This window comes from Chaetodon auriga, chromosome 24 (genome assembly GCF_051107435.1).
Source record: "Chaetodon auriga isolate fChaAug3 chromosome 24, fChaAug3.hap1, whole genome shotgun sequence".
NCBI classification, from domain to species: Eukaryota; Metazoa; Chordata; class Actinopteri; order Chaetodontiformes; family Chaetodontidae; genus Chaetodon; species Chaetodon auriga.
This window is the reverse complement of record NC_135097.1, coordinates 2,265,473-2,282,500: the sequence shown is the minus strand read 5'-3', so window position 1 is coordinate 2,282,500 and position 17,028 is coordinate 2,265,473. Positions and strand designations below refer to the sequence as shown.

Sequence of the window (17,028 nt, the reverse complement as noted above, 5' to 3'; positions counted from 1 at the left end):
TGTATATGGAAAAACATTTGAATATGTTGTTGTGTATAAGCTTTACTTTGTCCAGTCATTTCTACTTGGTCTTGTTTTGTTAATGACAGCTAAGACTTTAATACCCACAATGAGTCATTCTGCATTCAGTCTTGTAACTCATGTTTGAGTAACTTTTTATCATTTTCCAAACAGAGACTAATAATCTGGATACAAGAGACGATGTAGATTGGTCCATAGGTGGTGCTGTTACAACAACTCAAAGCCAAATGTTAGACCATGCAACACTGTTAGCTGTAGAGAAGGTTGTACCTCCAGCTCCCAGGTTGCGTTGTCTGTAGTCAGTGTAACTCGACTACAGGCAGAAATTTGGGTGTGTTATGCTAGCAGCGGCTAACATAGCCTCGAGTCACTCACGTAGAGATGATGAACAAGCGTTACGTATTGTTATTTATCTTCTCATTTGTGTGACTGTTTCTTTCTGCAGTTCCATACAGACCACCTGCCTCTGGCTCGTCCTCCATCACGGCAATAACCACAACCAGTGGCACCGCCACTGTTAACACAGTAACAGGGCCAGTCCCACCCCCCTATGATCCAGTGAGTGTGCGGAATGTGGACCACGATGGCAGTGCAGAAGAAGATTACCTCTGGTTGTCGCACTGCCAGAGTCACATCAGGTAAGCAAACACTGCCAAATACAGGAAACAAGACTTCATTTTGGGACGTGAAAGTTCGGTGATGACATTAGAAACTCAGTCCTAGAAAAGGATCAAATCAAAGTAAACAAATGTTTGAGTAATACTGCGATTCAGTGTATCACTCAGAAGAAACAAGTATTTCAGAAGTATTTCTTTGTCGTAAAGTTTAAAGTTGAACCTCTAAGATGTCACAAACCTCATGTTTGAGTTTTTGCATATTTGTATAAACACCAGAGAAGAAGAGCTCAAACAAGTCCATCATGCAGAAGTCTCAAGGACAGGAAGTGAATTCTGTTTCAGCCTCAGATCTCCAGTGATGAGCAGCTGCTAAAACAAACAATAACACAGCCAACAGGATTATAAATCAGTGAACCAGTATATAAGTCCTGTTTGTTGGCATCTATTCGAGTTTTCACCATCAGGTAAAGTGAACATTAATCACCCGAAACTGCATAAAATGCAAACAGTCGACTTTTGCACTCAGTTTAGTTCAGACTAAACTGAAGCTAAATCAACTGGACTAACAGTTGAAGCTACAGGTTCAGACGTGTTGGATCTAAGGAGGGGATAAGAGGTTTATCTTAGCCTGGATCACACCCACGGTTTTCTAGGTTGACTTCAAACCTTCATGGAACAGTTCACCAGAACACGACGAGAGCTCATTTCCTCTGTAACTGCAAAGGTTTTTCTTGTATTTTTGGCAAACTGCCTGCTTAAAACCTAATTCAACTCTTATTTGTGTTTCTCTGTCTCCAGGCCTCCCTTAGGTTCCTCCACCTCTCTTGAAACCGACTACAACGACAACCTCTACCCTCCTCCCTCCACCACCTCTTCCTCCTCCTCCTCCTCCTCATCTCCTTCCCTCCTTCCCAACGGCCTTCCACTTCCATCCTCCTGCTCTTTCTCGGGTTTTAAGACAGCTCCTTGGACAGTCTCCACCGCAGCAGGCCCTTTCAGCCAGTCCCTGGATGCCAGCGTGACCTCTGACCCTCAGAAACGAGCCGGCAGACCTCGTTGCCACCCGTCTCCTCATCCCAGGAAGCACTCACTGGATTTCCACGTGCGACCGGTGGCGATACCTCTCTGTGATGATACACACTCCGCCATGCATCCAAATATACACTCATACATCACCAGCGGTTACCAGATCCCACGTCCGGCATCCACCCCGCAACCACAACCCCCTCGCCGCCCCTCCTCTACCCCCAGTGTGGACTCCTTAACCCAGGCGGAGCTCCACACCTCCACCCCAACTCCCCCTCCGCGGCCACCGAAGCCCCAGACTGTCGCAGCCCAAGGAGAGAGTTCAGCTGTGGGCACGCTGCCCCGATCCACCTCAGAGACAGAGAGGAGGGATGGATATATGGAGGGAGGAGGAGGTCTGCCAAGGAGTAACACTGTCACTGCACCTGGACGCCCAACAACAGGTGAGACGAGAACAGTCTGTCTTGAGCTTTCATTTAAAGCCTCGTTATCCCTCTGAAGTCACTCCACCCAGCCAAGAAATAGTCCGGCACATGACGACCCGTAAAACCACAACGTGACATTTTTACACTTTGGTTCTTGAACAGATTAAACAAATGTGATGTAACCTGTGAATTAGTGAGATTTAGAGGTGCTGGAGGTGGATGTTGTTACCTTTGGATGGAGGCAGGCGTCACTGTTTCCAGTCTCACTCAAACAAAGGCAGATGCTAACTGACAGCGTACCTGTATTATAAATCAGTAGCACTGACAGTAAATCAATGGAAATCAATATTATTCCCAATTTAACACATACAGAGCTGCAGTGGGGAGTGAGGAGATCACAGAGCACTAAAGCAGCTTTATTGTGCAGAACTGGCACCGTTGATGGATTATATCCTCACAGCTGAAACAGCCCGTGCCTGTTTGCTCCAGAATTTGATTAGTTTCATTCATAAGAGGAGAACTTTGTCCCACAAGAGCACAAAGAGTTTTTGCAGCCAGATTCCAGCAGTGGTGGAAGAAGCGCATTAATACTTCTCTGTAACAATACAAAAAAAGGCAAACAATTATGTCACATTTAAAGGAACAGTCTGACATTTTGGGAAACGTTTGTTTTAGCTTTCTTGTTGAGACACAGACGAGAGGCTCTACACGCCCTTACACCTATATGAAGCTACAGCCTGCAGACAGTTAGCTTAGCTTAGCATAAAGACTAGAAGTAGAGGGAAACAGCTAGCCTGGCATTTTACAAACAAGATGCAGTATCAACCAGATGTTAACTGGCAGATATTTGAAGTCAGGGTCTACTGTTTCCAGTCTTTATGCTAAGCTAACATCCTAGCTGCAGCTCTGTTGGGAGTGAACTGGGCGTCAGGCAGTTTACGAATCAGTCGATTTGCTCTGTGTTTCAGGTTGTGAGTCGTTGTACATCCCTCGGTCTCTGTCTGACAGAGCAAGCATGTTTGAGTTTAGCGAGAGCTTCAACAGCTACTTCGTAAGTTAAAGCTAAAATACGGCCCGTTTTATATTTCATCTCTTTATTTTATCAGTTTTATTGTGAAAACATGTCTTCCTCTCTCAGTTTAATAAAGGCATGGTACCTCTGGGTAGCGTTTGCTCGGAAGATGATGATGTGGACGAAAACTACGTCCCCATGAGCGCTGCCACCACTGAGCCTCCTGTAGCACCGCGGTGAGTCAGAAGATGCATGAAATGTTCATTTAACGATTTTAAGGATTTAAGGATTTTAAGGACTGGACCTTTTCAACTGGAAGACAATTTGAGCAAAAAGCGCTGACAGATGTCATTTTTGTGTTTTGTGTTGTATTTTTGATTTATAAAATTTTCCAGTTGCACACCCAAACTGGACCATCTTCCTCTCTTCTTCCAGGGTGCCTCCACCTCCGTCCTCTGACCCCTCGGTCCAGCTCCAGGATGCCAACTACGTCCCCATGACCCCCCTCACCCCTTCCCTTCCCGCCCATCCTAACCCCGTTACAGGTGACCTGGCGTCTCTGGGGAGGCAAGTTCCCCCACCCGCCCACATGGGTTTTCGACACTCCCCCCTGACTCCCGTGACCCCCCTCACCCCGCCGCTCCGGAGGAATACCATGAATGCTGCCAGTGGCGTGGAGGTCAAAGCCATGCCCCCTCCGATCCACCGCAACCTGAAACCGCAACGCAGAGGTGGGCATGAGCTTAAAGCTAACGCATGACTCCAAGAACAGGAGCCTGACCTGATCTGGATCTGTACAGTTACAGTGAGCGTTGGTGTGGATTCAGCCGCTGCAGTCGTGCAGCCTGCTCGATGCTTTCCGCTGTCTCATGTTGTATGTTGCATGTTGTATCACTGCAGGAGTTTGTGTCAGTCAGCCTGCAGAGAGAACGGACGTTCAGACCGCCGCAGAGCCGACGCACAGAACCAGAGGTACCGACTCAGAACTGAACTGACAACCTTTACTTAAGGTCTAATTACTGGATTTTTCCACAGCTTTCAACCACAATCACACAGTTCATGCTTTGATTGTGAGCTGCAGTTGACCGCTGTGGTTCCCAAACCTTAACCACGTGTTTCAGCACTTTAACCTCAACTAAAGTTTATCTACCAGAACCGCAATCTTTCATCGACCTCAAACGCACTGTAGTTGCCGCACACACATTTTTTAAAGAGCAGTGATTTTAAAACTGACGTGATGCCGGATTCTGCAGGATCATCCAACATCAGCATTGTTGTCTTTGGTTTGATCGTCAGGACTCTCATGGATAATAAATATGAGGCCGGTGAAACTCGATAAAGCAAAGTCTGCACTCTTGTTTCTCTGTTTTCTACCACTGAATAATTCCTGTTTTTGGTGGTGTCTCCTTCACTGGCAAAGCACATTTCTACCATCGTTTGCACACTTGAAGTTTGCGGACGACTGTTTCTGTTCCTGAAATGGTCGATTGTTTCTTCTTCTGTCTCTTGTGGCTCTTTCTCTCTCTCCATGTTCCCTCCACTGTGTCGCTCTGTTAGTCATTTCCCATCTCCGTTGTTCCCCTTCAGCCTCTTTTGGTTTTAATAATTTACCCGTTTCCACTTTGCTCAACGAGGCAGCAGCACGAGGTCGTGACAGCCACACACTCAAACACGCAGCTGCATACGTCGAGCTGGAGCTTATAGAAACTTTCCCATTAAATATTAGTGAAGGTTTACAGTCAGAGAGCTGACTCTGCGACACTCCACGCGCAGCGTCTTACTTTGACATTTTACTTCCTTGTCAGACCCATTATCCTATGTGAGATGTCAGGTCAGACCCTGCAGCTTCTTCCCTGCCATTTTGTACAACTCCCAAAATGCATCAAAGAAACAAGCAAATATCCCACTAAATTGTTAAACTGTCCGCTTTTCTTTTTCATGTCTTTCATTGTTGACGTCAACTGTGTTTCAAAAAGTCACAAAAAGTGAAAAAGTCTCTCTCACTCTCTCCCAGTGAAACCAGCTCCTCTGGACATCACTCCAGTGCAGCATGACTGGCAGGAAGTCCCGCCCCCTGTCCGCTCGCCTGTCACTCGAACCTTCACACGAGAGTAAGCATTTGTGTGTGTGTGAGTGTGTGTGAGTGTGTGTGAGTGTGTGCGATAGGAGCAGAGGCTTGATTTTTATTGCAGTGTCAGCAGAAAACTACAAAGCACATCAATACTTAATGTCCATCACACAGACAGAGACACAGTGAGACAGAGACAGACAGAGACAGAGACACAGTGAGACAGAGACAGAGACAGACAGAGACACAGTGAGACAGAGACAGACAGAGACAGAGACACAGTGAGACAGAGACAGAGACAGACAGAGACACAGTGAGACAGAGACAGACAGAGACAGAGACACAGTGAGACAGAGACAGAGACAGACAGAGACACAGTGAGACAGAGACAGACAGAGACAGAGACACAGTGAGACAGAGACAGAGACAGACAGAGACACAGTGAGACAGAGACAGACAGAGACAGAGACACAGTGAGACAGAGACAGAGACAGAGACAGACAGAGACACAGTGAGACAGAGACAGACAGAGACAGGCGTCATGTGTGAATACCTGAACATTCAGCTGTTGCACTCTGCTGCCCCCCTGTGGTGCCGATGCAGCGCTGCAAGTTAATGGTGGAAACTAAGTACATTTACTCAAGTTTTGTACTTAAGTACAATTTATAGGTACTGAGTGTTTAAATAGAATGTCACTGTATACTTCTACTCCATTCAGAGGGTAAAATTGTACATTTTACTCCTGAATAAATCCATTTTACTGATAATACTTTATTTCCAGTGGTGGAAGAAGTTTTCCGATTGCTTTGAAAGTAAAAGTACCAACACAAGAGTGTAAAAAAACTGTCATGCATTCAGAATTCAGAAGAGATTAAAGTAGAAACAGTAGAGACAAGGAAGAAAAACTACAAAAAAAACTACAAAGAGCTGCAGAACTGAAAGTATTCAGAGTAAAAACTGCGACATGAATAATTATGAACATTTGTGCTGTGTGTGTGTGTGTGTGTGTGTGTGTGTGTGTGTGTGTGCGTCAGTCCTTCCAGCCGTCGGTCAGTCAGGCCGACCTCTGCTCACAGCTCATCCCCCTCCTCCGATTCTGATGACCCTGATGACAGCTACGTCGCTATGACCACGTCCAACCTTAGTTTCAGCGCCGGGGAGCCAGTAAAACACTCCCTCCTTCCTTCCTTCCTTCCTTCCTTCCTATATTGCTTTCTTTCCTTTATCCTTCCTTCTCTACATCCTTCTTCCTGCCTATCATCTTTCCTTTCATCCTTCCCTTCTGACCTTATTCACTGCTTAGTAAGTATGCCTTTAAGTAAACTCTGTGTGTGTGTGTGTGTGTGTGTGTGTGTGTGTGTGTGTGTGTGTGTGTGTGTGTGTCCACAGTCTCTGAGGCTTATGCTGCACCGGGCCTCAGAGGGTGGAGTCAGCAGCCCGTTGCTACGGCGAGCCAGAGGCGACAAACAGGTGGAGTACCTGGACCTGGACCTCCACACCGGGCGATCGACACCAACTAGACAGGTAAGACCACTCTCTCTCTCTCTGTGTGTCACACAAATCTCAAATTGGTCAGTCGAGGGAAATATGTGTGTGGTAAACGTTCAGCCACTAGAGGGCGCCAGGTTGATCAACATGAATTTTTACCACCACCAGAAACGCTGCACGGCAGAGGGCGGAAGCGGCGGCAGCGAGCACGCCGGAGCAGGCGAGGAGCGCGCACGAGGCGGGCGTACACGTGTGGACTACGTGGTGGTGGACCCCAAAAGGACGAAGGCCCTGAGGAACACCAGAGAAGCATGGCATGATGGGAGGATGTCCACGGAGAAGGAGAAATGAGAGCGAAGCAGAAACGCGCAGAGACTGAAGAAGCTTCTTAACGGAAAAACACTGATTTACAGATCAAAAGAAATAAATTCTTTACTTCAGAAGAACGTCAACACATCCAAAAATGTACTACTGTACTACTAGTGTGTACTACTAGTCAAGGTAATCTGATTATCTGCTGTGGAGAGTTTTTCAGGTCTAGTTTATGGACGACGCCGCTCAGTGTGAACTGAAGGTGAAACATCACTTTACATCTGAGTGGACTGAGGTGATTCTGCCTCCAGAGCATCTTCACCTCCGAGAAATGGTCAAAGCAAGCGTCGGTCAGAGCTGTTAGAGTCCGAGCAGTCTCATTCGTCCATGTCATGGTACCGCTGAGTGCTTTCAAAGGCCACTGGACCTGCTCGAGGTTCTAGAAGACGTTTGGTCTCATCCTGAAGAAGCCTCTGGGACGAGAGACCAAACGTCTTCTAGGACCTCAAACAGTCCAGGTGTCTTTGGAAAGCACTCAGGAGCTCTGCTGCTCTTTAAACATCGTGTCTCCTGGTGGACAGGGACGGTTCAGACGCTCTGACGATCAATAAATCAGAATAACGTGATCATTTTGTCATCGCAGCGGCTTTGTGAGCGGCGAAGGATTGTGTCAAATCAAATCCACCTGAGGGACGTTCCTGCTGAAGAAATTCATTGATTCTGTGATTATAGCGTTGACTGTTCAATAGAGAATAAATGAATAAGCACCACACATCACCCTCTGAGCTTCCAGTGTGTTTTATTGATTTTCATACAACACAAAGTCTGAGGCAAATTAAACATGCAGTTCCTCTAGTGGCCACTAGATGCTGCCAGTCATTGTAACTGTGAACCAGCAGAGGGCACCAGCTCCCACAGTCAAGGAACCCCAGTTTAACAGGTTCTTCAGAGGCTGTTTGTTTTTATCCACAGCTGAGACGTTTGAGTCCTGTCAATGACAAAAACTGGAGATTTGAACGTTTCAGGTCTGAAGTCAAGCCGACATCAGGTCACAGACAGTCTGGATTACCGAAGACTCACCAGGTGGAGACCATGAAGACTTTAAATAACGACTAAAACTTTCAAAGGAGAGCAAGAAAGTCATAAAATATCCAAGCAGTGCAGAGAAGGAAGACATGAGGGGCAAAGAGCCACAAGGCAGAGCTTGGCTGAACAGTCCACAGAGGGCTTCAGAGTGATGTGATCACTGATATACCAGTCAATCATTGTTGTTGAGTAAAGAACATTTCCATCTGAAACGTAGCACACAGATGGAAGGAAGCATGAGATGGATGTAACTAAAGTTCAAATACCTCAAGTGCAAGCAAGCAGCTGTTTCCTGACGCACTGTGTGTACAGTGGGAAGTAACTGAAGAAACAAACACCACTCGAGTGGCATCAGTGGAAAATCATCAACCCAACGAAGGCGAGATCGAAAAGAAAGTGAAAGTGAAACTGAAATCAAAGCTGATCCAGTGAACAGAACTGAAAACTGGAGGTGAATGAGTCATGGAGGATCAGCAGAGAACAACTGTTTGTGGCCGCCACATGCAAAGTCATTCCCTGTTTGGGGGCTCCGCTGCACCTGCTGTCACTTTCACAGCAGGTGAAACTGAGCCACAATCAGCTGTGAGCAGATTGAAGTGTGACTGACTTGGTGTTTTCCTGAGATGATTAAGTGAACACAGAGGCTTGTAAAGTTATTGATATCTGATGACTGGCTGAGCCTTGAGCAGCCTGTAGAAACTGGTGAATGAGTCTGGCTGGTTGATGATGACTGAGTCAGAGAGAGCTGGATGAAGGATGAACACATGGACTCAGAGACACTTCATCATCATCATCATCATCATCATCATCATCATCATCATCAATCATGAATGTCTGAAGTGAATTTCATATCAATCCATCGAACAGTTGTTGAGATATTTCAGTCTGACCCGAAGTGAAGGAGTTTTTTTCATCATGCGGATGAAAACCTGTTGGCACGTGTGTGGAAGCACAAATTTAAAAGATCCTTCAGCTTCACTTCACCTGTTGTCCGAATGTTCTGCCGGAGGAAGTCCTGTTGGTTTGTTTATTGTTTTTGTTATGCTGTTTAGCAACCATATCCAAGGGGCGGGACCAGAGAAAGACCTGTCTATTAAAAGGCACACTTTGACGCCGGCTGTCTGATTTGAAACGTGACTATGGAGGTGCATTCAGCTGTTCCTTAACACACACACACCCACACACACCCACACACACACACACACCCACACACACACACACACACCCACACACACACACACACACCCACACACACACACACACACACCCTTTGACCCATTTCTTCACATTCGTCCATCTGGATCCACGAAAGCGTTTTGAGTAAGTAATCATTGACCTGAATCTTCCGTTAGCACGCTGTAAACAAACTGCTAACTGTTTAGCGCCACACGTCGTGGCTGCTGTGCGCTGACTGCTACTCACTGTTGTTGTCTTCACTGACGGTACTTGAAGTTTTTTCTCGAGTGTTCGCTCATGAGCTGAGTCATCCTAACCCTCTTCCTCTTCCTGGGAATGTTTTTCTCCTTGTGCGTCATCTGGCGCCGTTGCTGCCACACGGAGAAAGTACCTGAGAGGTAATGCAAAGAGTCAAACCGCCGCTCAGGATCAGACGTCCACACCCTGCAAAGGAATTTGAATAATGTATATTCATCTGAAGTATTTGGGCACTTATATTGCACAACCTGCATGACTTTGCAGACTTTAGGAAACGTATTAATGAGCATTTATATGCACATAATGAATATTGTGCAATATTTCGTATGATTTTAAATAATGGGGTAAAATTCTGCAAAATCACAATTGACATATTTTAAATATTTTCACCCTTCTGATACCATGCGGAGGCTGTGTATTGTCATATTTCGATCATATGATGCTGGTACATCAGGTTATTCACTCTTTGGTTCCAACAGCAGTACACTCATTTTTCCATGCACATGCAACATGACAAGAACCAGTTTGACAACATTTGATGGGAGTGCCTCGTCTGTTGACTGCCATGTGAAAATCCCTCTGCGCATCCACCCCTCTAAAATCATTTACATAGAGCAGGAGGAGCAGGAGGAGCAGCGGTCATTGGAGGACAGACACACTCTTCTTCTGCGCAGTTATATTAGCAAACTAACGGCTGGGCGGCGGCTCATGTTGGAGCTTAGTGACGGACGTTGATGTGTCAGTTTAGACTGCAGGAAGCGATCAAGAAGAACTGACTGCAGGTAAGAGAAAAACATCTAGTGGGAATTGTGCATTTTTTCTGTCTGACTGTAACAGGACAGAAAAGTGTGAGAAAGCAGGAGAAGCAGGAGGAGGATGCTGTGACTTTAAGGGTGTCTGTGGGAACAAATCAGTGGTGCAGGATTCGCAGGGCGGGCAAACAAATGACTCTGAAGCTCTGATTCTCACAGGGAAGACAGAGTGAAGGAGGAAGCAGAAGGTGAGGACTTCCACAGTGAGAAGATGACCTTCAGGATCCTGCTGCTCTTCAGCCTGGCCAGCTGTGTCTCTGGTTAGTTCACACCTTCACTTCACTTTACAGAGGTTCAAATCAGCCTCAGCTGCACTTCTCTGACTCCACTGGCCTCACAGCTCAGGCAGAAGACACAGACATCCTGTTTTCTGGTATTTGGGGGTTTTAGCAAGGTTGGAAATTCATTCTATCCTAAAACTAAGACATGGTGGGTGTAACACAGGCTGATCTCAGGATTTTAGCCATGCCAGCTGTGTGGCCTCATGGGTGGGTTAGAGTTAGGGTCAGCTGGTCCACCACTTTGGTCCAGACTGAAGCAGATCAGCAATTATTGGATGGATTGACATGACATTGATGGTTGACAGGGGAGGCATCCCAAAGATTTTGTGATGATTTGATTCTGACGTCTCTATTTTTAGTGAAAGTAATTGTCTTAAAATTTGGTCCAGATGTTCAAGACCCCTCAGGATGAACCATAATGACTTTGGTGACTTCATGTCACACTATCCAAGTTTTGATATCTTCACAATTCTGTATTCAGCTAGTACCTGCAGAACTCATGACATTCCCATCAGCATCAGTTGTGCTTTATATTTAGAGCTGATAGAGCCGCATTCAAAGCTGGTATTAGTGATGGATTTCAGGAGTTCAGGAGGACAAATCCTGCTCCAGGCATGGCCTAATTTAACAGCATATTCACAGCGGATTCACAGAGTCATGTCAGCGCAGGTATAACTGACTTATGTCATGAAAAACATTCCTCCAAGCACACACAGGCTTTTGTTTTCCTGTTTGTAATCCAGTGCATCTCCGCACTTGTAGCTGAAAGGTGTGGCATGTGCAGTCTGCTGCTCACAGTGCTCATTATCTCCTGCTCCTGCCCTGCAGGAGCTGAACAGAAAGGCATTGTATGGTTCAGCTCCAGCAAGAACAAAAGCGCTGACACGCTTTGTCGGTCTTGTGAATTAACACTTTGTTTTAATGCAAACTTTAATCTCTCTGTCTCCTCCTCTCAGGGATGTTTGAGCCTCCTAACGTGGGTCTGAACTATCAGGCGGAGGAGAGCAACAATGTGACGGTGGAATGGCGCTTCTCCTACAAAGCCAACATTTCCATCCCCTCTCTGAAGATCCACTGTCAGTTTGTGTTACCTGAGCTGAAGGTGTTCTACCACCTGGACCACGGTGCTGAGTGGCCTCAGCACGAGCAGTTTGCAGGACGGGTGCAGTGCGACAAAGACGCTCTGAGGACAGGACGCGTCAGACTTCAGCTGATCAGGGTCCGGACCGACGACTCGGGCCGGTACCTCTGCAGGATGGTCACTGGATCCGTAAAGAAGGTCCAAGAGTTCTCTCTCCACGTCGCTGCGAAGCCGCCTCAAGGTTGGCACTCACATCTGCTCGTATGTGGAAGTTTGGCTGCTGTTTGCTGCCTCCAGAGCCTGAAATCTGTCGCCTCAGCTGACGCTTCCTCTATATGTTGAAGTGACTTTGTTAAAAACACTGTTTAAAACACTTGTGTTCAGTAGATTTCCTCACATTAATCACTCTTTGTGTTCTTCACAGCAACCGCTGAGCCCATTTCTGTGAGACCAGAACCAGAGCCAGCGAGCCGTGGAAGAACCGGTCTCTATGCTGGACTGGCGGCGGCGGCGGCGGCGGCGGCAGCTGGACTGGCTGCCCGTCGCTGGACTTCACACGCTGCACTCCACAACACCTGAAGGGAAACAGGAGGAACCAGACGCGCTGTGTGCAGCGGCACGTTGATGAAAGGTTTCAGGTCTCTTCGGCCTCTGCTGCCCCCTGCTGCTCTGGACAGAAATCCACCAGATGGAGGTCTGAAGACTGAACTGCTTCTTGTGTTGGAGGACGCTGCCGGGCTGTAACGCTCAGACTGATGGACAGACACGAGGCCACAAACCCTCCAGCTGAGTGTGACCTGATTCGGTGCTGGTAGATCCTGTCAGACAGAACGAGCTCCCAGCAGTGACGCTCTGAGGTGTCGGGCTGGATCAGGACATCTTCTCGGTGACGGCTTGGACAAAAAGTTCTCTTCACTCGTGTTAAACTGGAGGTCTGCTGGTGTCTTTGCTCGTCTCGTTTTATGTCTGCTGCGTCGCTGCCTTGGACATCAGGTGTACTGCAAGATGCTGTTAAAGTATCAGGTGTCTCCACCTTCATGTACACTCACAGCTCACTGCACGCGGTGCTGGAAGAAGTACTCACATCTGTCATAAAAGTAGCAGTACCACAGTGTAGAAATACTGTTAAAAGTATTCAAAGTGTGTCAGATGTTTTTAAGTGTGAAGCCGACTGTAACTTGCAGCCAGCGGTGGGACGCTGCTCAGCACATTTCTACACATCTGGACCTTCATACACGTCGTTCTTACGTAGCATCAGTTTCCTCGTCGGTGGGTCACTCGTCTGCACCGAGCTGAGCTGCTGGACTCACCGCCGAACGAGCTGAAGATGAAGATGAAGTTTCTCCAGATGTGGACGAGAAATAAAGAAAAGTGGATTCTGTTTCCTGGAAGTCGGACTCGTGGGAAGCTGTGCAGCTGTCACGCGCTGCAGAGCTTAACGGGTTTCATTTCGCCCCTTTAATTCATTTCATCTTATGAACCTTATCAGCATCATTATTTAATGTCTCTGGTGTGAGATCAATAAAGTTTTATCTGTTAAAGAGTTAAAGATGTATGATGAAAATGTCCGTTTTTGTCAGAACTTTGTTTTCACGTTTTCTTGCTGTTCTGTAGTTTTTAAGAAAGTGGTGCAGTCTGTTAACGTTTTCAGTGTTAATAAAGTTTCTTATCACCTTTATTGCTGTTGAACTCTTTTAGTTCTCGGGAGCTTCACTGAAGAGTCAGAACTACTTCTCTCACATAAAAAGGGATTTATTTCCAAGAGGAACATGAAGAACATGACAGTCAGTGCAGCCCAGTCCATCCCATGTAACCACTACCTGAACATTAGATTAACCAGTGGTTGGTAAACAGCTCCACAAATGTCTCCCACTCAGCCCCGATAAGGAGGATGGTCAGCAAAACACTTTAGTTAGAACAGAAAAAACAGATTTATTATACACAATAATGAAGAATTCAATAACCCCAAATAACTCTTTTCCTTTTAAATCCAGTTCTGTTGGGTCAGCACAGTTCAGTTCGGGGTTCCCTTTTGGTCTTTTACTTTCACTCAAGCGTATGTTTCTTTGAGTGGAGATCCAGCGCGTCCCAGGACTCCAGTGGATCGTCTCTCTCCACGTGCGACAGCAGAGATCCTCGACGAACCTCCCGCTCGCCGGAAACCTTCGTGGTCGTCCTCTTCAGAGAACAACAACACAACAAACCGAGCTGCATGCCGTATTTCTCTGTGTGCACGTTAATCTGGAGATCTTATCTCTAAATTATTTCTTTGTACTCACTGCTGGCTTACATGTTCACATATTGAACACATACAACCCGACCATCATTAAAAAGTATTTTCTGAACAATAATGTCGACGAGCAATCGTAACTTACATTCATTCACATTATAAAACGCTTTACAGTGTCTCTGTCTCGGTCACACACGTATCTCCGATCGGTTAAGCTAGCATTAGCTAACGCTAACCAAGAAGAAAAATTACACTCACCGGAGATTTTAAACACTTCAACATTAATCCTTGTCTCATCCTTCAGCAACCAAACGTCCCGGAAAACCAGGTAAGTATTTTCTGAACACGATCAAACCGAACTTTATCAACTAAAAATAGCTTTTCTCCCGTTTCTTCCTCTCGTTTGCTTCCTGAAACTCCGTCATCTCTCCTTCTGTCTACTGTAAACTACTGGGAAAAGCTTATTCTACGGCGTTTACTGCCCCCTTTGGACCTCCGGTGAAACAACACCCACACAGACAGTACAACTGTAACCGAACATCTGTAAAACACAAGTATGTATACAAAAAAATAAACTGAAATGTAACTATAACTGTAATTTACTACGAACGACAGAGTTTAACAATAAAATAAGTCATATGTTGAAGTTATGGGGTTACAAGAAAGAAGATCACATTCAGTGATTAATGCTGCTGTGCTGCTGAGTCCAGGCACAGCTTTAATACCGACTCTGACGTGAAACGAGGCAGATCTGGCACCGTGGCAGCGCTGTAAACACTTACTTCTGCTGCAGTAACTTCCATTCAGACTCACAGGAACATGAACACCACTGAGGACGGACAGACGGACGCCGGCAGACAGAGTCCCGCTGGTCCTGCTGGGTCGCTCATGTGAGAATCTCAAGGTTTCCAGAAAAAAGAACGAAGGCAGATGTCGACACAGACGGCCAGCAGAGCTACTGCCGACAGTCCCAGTCCGGCATAAAGGCCGGGCCTCCCCCGACTCTCTGGTTCTGGTTCTGGTTCTGGTCTGACTACTGGTCTCTGAGATTCGGGTTCATCAGCAGCCACTGGAAAGGACATGAAATGACATGTGGGTGACTGAAGTTGACTGAGACAGAGGACAGACTGAACATCATCCTAGAACCTGCCAACTGTCTCCATCCCTCTACTGTCTCAAACACAGAGGACACAGCCTGTCCTGCGCTCTCTGTCCACCAACCACAGGCCTCACACACCTGGTGACATCAGCACTCTTCTCCAGGTGTTCTGGACTGTTGGTCAGTAATTGGACAGGACAGATTTAGCCACGCTAGCAGCACGACTCTACGGATGGAAGCGTCTGTCCATGACTTCGGCCTGGACTGAAATGTCTCAACAGGAATCCATCATATTCAGGACAAACATTCACGTCTCCCTCAGGACGAATTTGAACTTTGGTGATCCTCTGTGCTAGTTATCAAACGTTAGCATGCTAACATGCTAAACTAAGATCCTTAGACTCGTTAAGTCACCTGCATCAGCTTACCTGTGACATTGAGCTGACATGTGCCAGTGTCCATCCCATAGTCTGTGTTGACTTTACACAGGTAAGGGCCCGAGTCATCGGTCCTGAGTCTGGACACCAGAAGTCTGATTCGTCCGTCTTTGAGGGTGTCTTTGTCGCACTGGACTCGTCCTGCAAACTGTTTGTCCTGAGACTCCGGGACCTCAACACCTTCTTCCAGGTGATACAGGGCTGAGGCCTTACGCTCAGTTACCAGTCCACAGGAGACAAAAAGGTCTTTGAGGGAGCTGCCAGGTTTGGTGGTGAACCTCCATTCCAGTGTGATGTTCTGGTTCTCCTCGGCCTGGTAGGAGCTCTGTGTCACGCTCACTTTGAATGCTCCTGTTGAGGAGACGGAGAGGAGAAGTGAGGAGGAGACAGACCGACAGCTTTGACGTGTGAGCCTTTAGCCAACCAGAACTTAACGAGATCAAAAGGAAAACATAACGAAACGCCAACATTTATTCTGCTGATTCAGTTTTATATTCTGACAAAGCTGGAAAACAAAAAAGAAACAAGAGAATAAAAAAGTCAAGATACCAACAATAAAACAGATCCAAACAACGAGTGAAGATCCAGGACGTCCCTGCTGTTCATGAAGAAAACATTTAAAGATGGAAGGCTGACAGTGTTTTTAACATTTGCGTTCAGGTGAAATGAACTGAAGGTGTAGACTCACCGCAGACGCAGCAGGTGGCGCTGAGGAGCAGCAGGACGCCGCACATCATCTGGTCCCTGTGAGAGGAGACAGGTCAGGAGTCACAACCAGGTCACAGTTCCGTCCTCACACGGACCACAACAAACATGGAAGATCGAGTCAAAGCGCAGCGCGGTGGTGTCAGAGCGGCGCGTCACACGCGCAAACAGCGCGCGAGGCGACGAGAGCTGATGAAATGACGCGGCGGAGGGGGCCGCGTGCCTTCGCCATCCTACGAAAAAAAATAAACACGGTAGCGGCGCACCGCTACATTACGGATTAAAGTTTACTCAAGCTGAAGGACACACGCGCGGCGCGGATACACGCGCATTGTACGACCCCAAAGAGCGCACGTGTCGATTTTCTAGCTGGACTTTGATGAGGCCAGTTTGGATGCTCAGGCATGACCCTTAACGTCCTTCGACACGCGCGGAACAGCGTGAACTATAGAACAGAACACAACAACGTTACATTTTCTGACCGCCGTGTTCTCAAAACCACTGAATCAAACCTGAGCCCGGCGAGGGTGGAGGTCATCACGGAGGCTCGCTGTCCCGCGGCGGGTTTGGCTGTTTGGGATATCGATGACTGACCGGGGGGCGTTGATATCCACAGCTGTCTGATACACAACCTTGAGCGCCCCTTCTGTTGACAGGAACTGCTCGAACGCAGCCGGAAAAATGTTTTCAAAATAAAACAACGGGTGCTGGCTCGGAACTGATTTCAATAATAATCTCAATTAAAACTGACCAAAAGAGAAACAGTTCAACCACGAGGCTTACTGACGCATGGTAGGTGCAGAAACGTGGAGGAAAAATGGCCAAAATCGGCTAAAGTTTAGCAACAGAGCAGACAAAACGCTCCGCTTCTGACATGCTGACACCAACGCGTCA

General features: G+C 47.0%; 2 protein-coding genes and 1 long non-coding RNA gene across 3 annotated transcripts in view; 2 read left to right on the top strand and 1 right to left on the bottom strand.

The window, feature by feature from the left end:
* The window catches only part of LOC143317039 (GRB2-associated-binding protein 1-like), a 14,699-nt gene extending 6,953 nt beyond the window's left edge, over positions 1-7,746 (top strand). The window contains exons 4-13 of the mRNA XM_076724961.1: positions 467-659; positions 1,437-2,107; positions 3,058-3,140; positions 3,228-3,337; positions 3,537-3,832; positions 4,002-4,073; positions 5,116-5,212; positions 6,204-6,333; positions 6,559-6,693; positions 6,826-7,746. Coding sequence (XP_076581076.1) covers positions 467-659; positions 1,437-2,107; positions 3,058-3,140; positions 3,228-3,337; positions 3,537-3,832; positions 4,002-4,073; positions 5,116-5,212; positions 6,204-6,333; positions 6,559-6,693; positions 6,826-7,008 — 1,970 coding nt within the window. The 3' untranslated portion in view covers positions 7,009-7,746. The remainder of the gene's footprint in view (positions 1-466; positions 660-1,436; positions 2,108-3,057; positions 3,141-3,227; positions 3,338-3,536; positions 3,833-4,001; positions 4,074-5,115; positions 5,213-6,203; positions 6,334-6,558; positions 6,694-6,825) is intronic.
* Positions 7,747-9,936: 2,190 nt separating this feature from the next.
* LOC143317077 (uncharacterized) lies at positions 9,937-11,605 on the top strand. Its single transcript, XR_013076639.1, has 3 exons — positions 9,937-10,271; positions 10,461-10,561; positions 11,539-11,605. It is a non-coding gene; the product is annotated as an uncharacterized LOC143317077 (long non-coding RNA).
* A 1,793-nt stretch (positions 11,606-13,398) lies between these two features.
* LOC143317072 (uncharacterized) lies at positions 13,399-16,801 on the bottom strand. The gene is made up of 4 exons (XM_076725013.1): positions 16,647-16,801; positions 16,118-16,173; positions 15,421-15,780; positions 13,399-14,962 (listed from the first exon to the last, which is right to left on the bottom strand). Exons 1-4 carry the CDS (start codon positions 16,670-16,672, stop codon positions 14,793-14,795), a joined length of 612 nt encoding a protein of 203 aa, XP_076581128.1. The 5' UTR covers positions 16,673-16,801; the 3' UTR covers positions 13,399-14,792.
* Between the last annotated feature and the right edge of the window lie 227 nt (positions 16,802-17,028).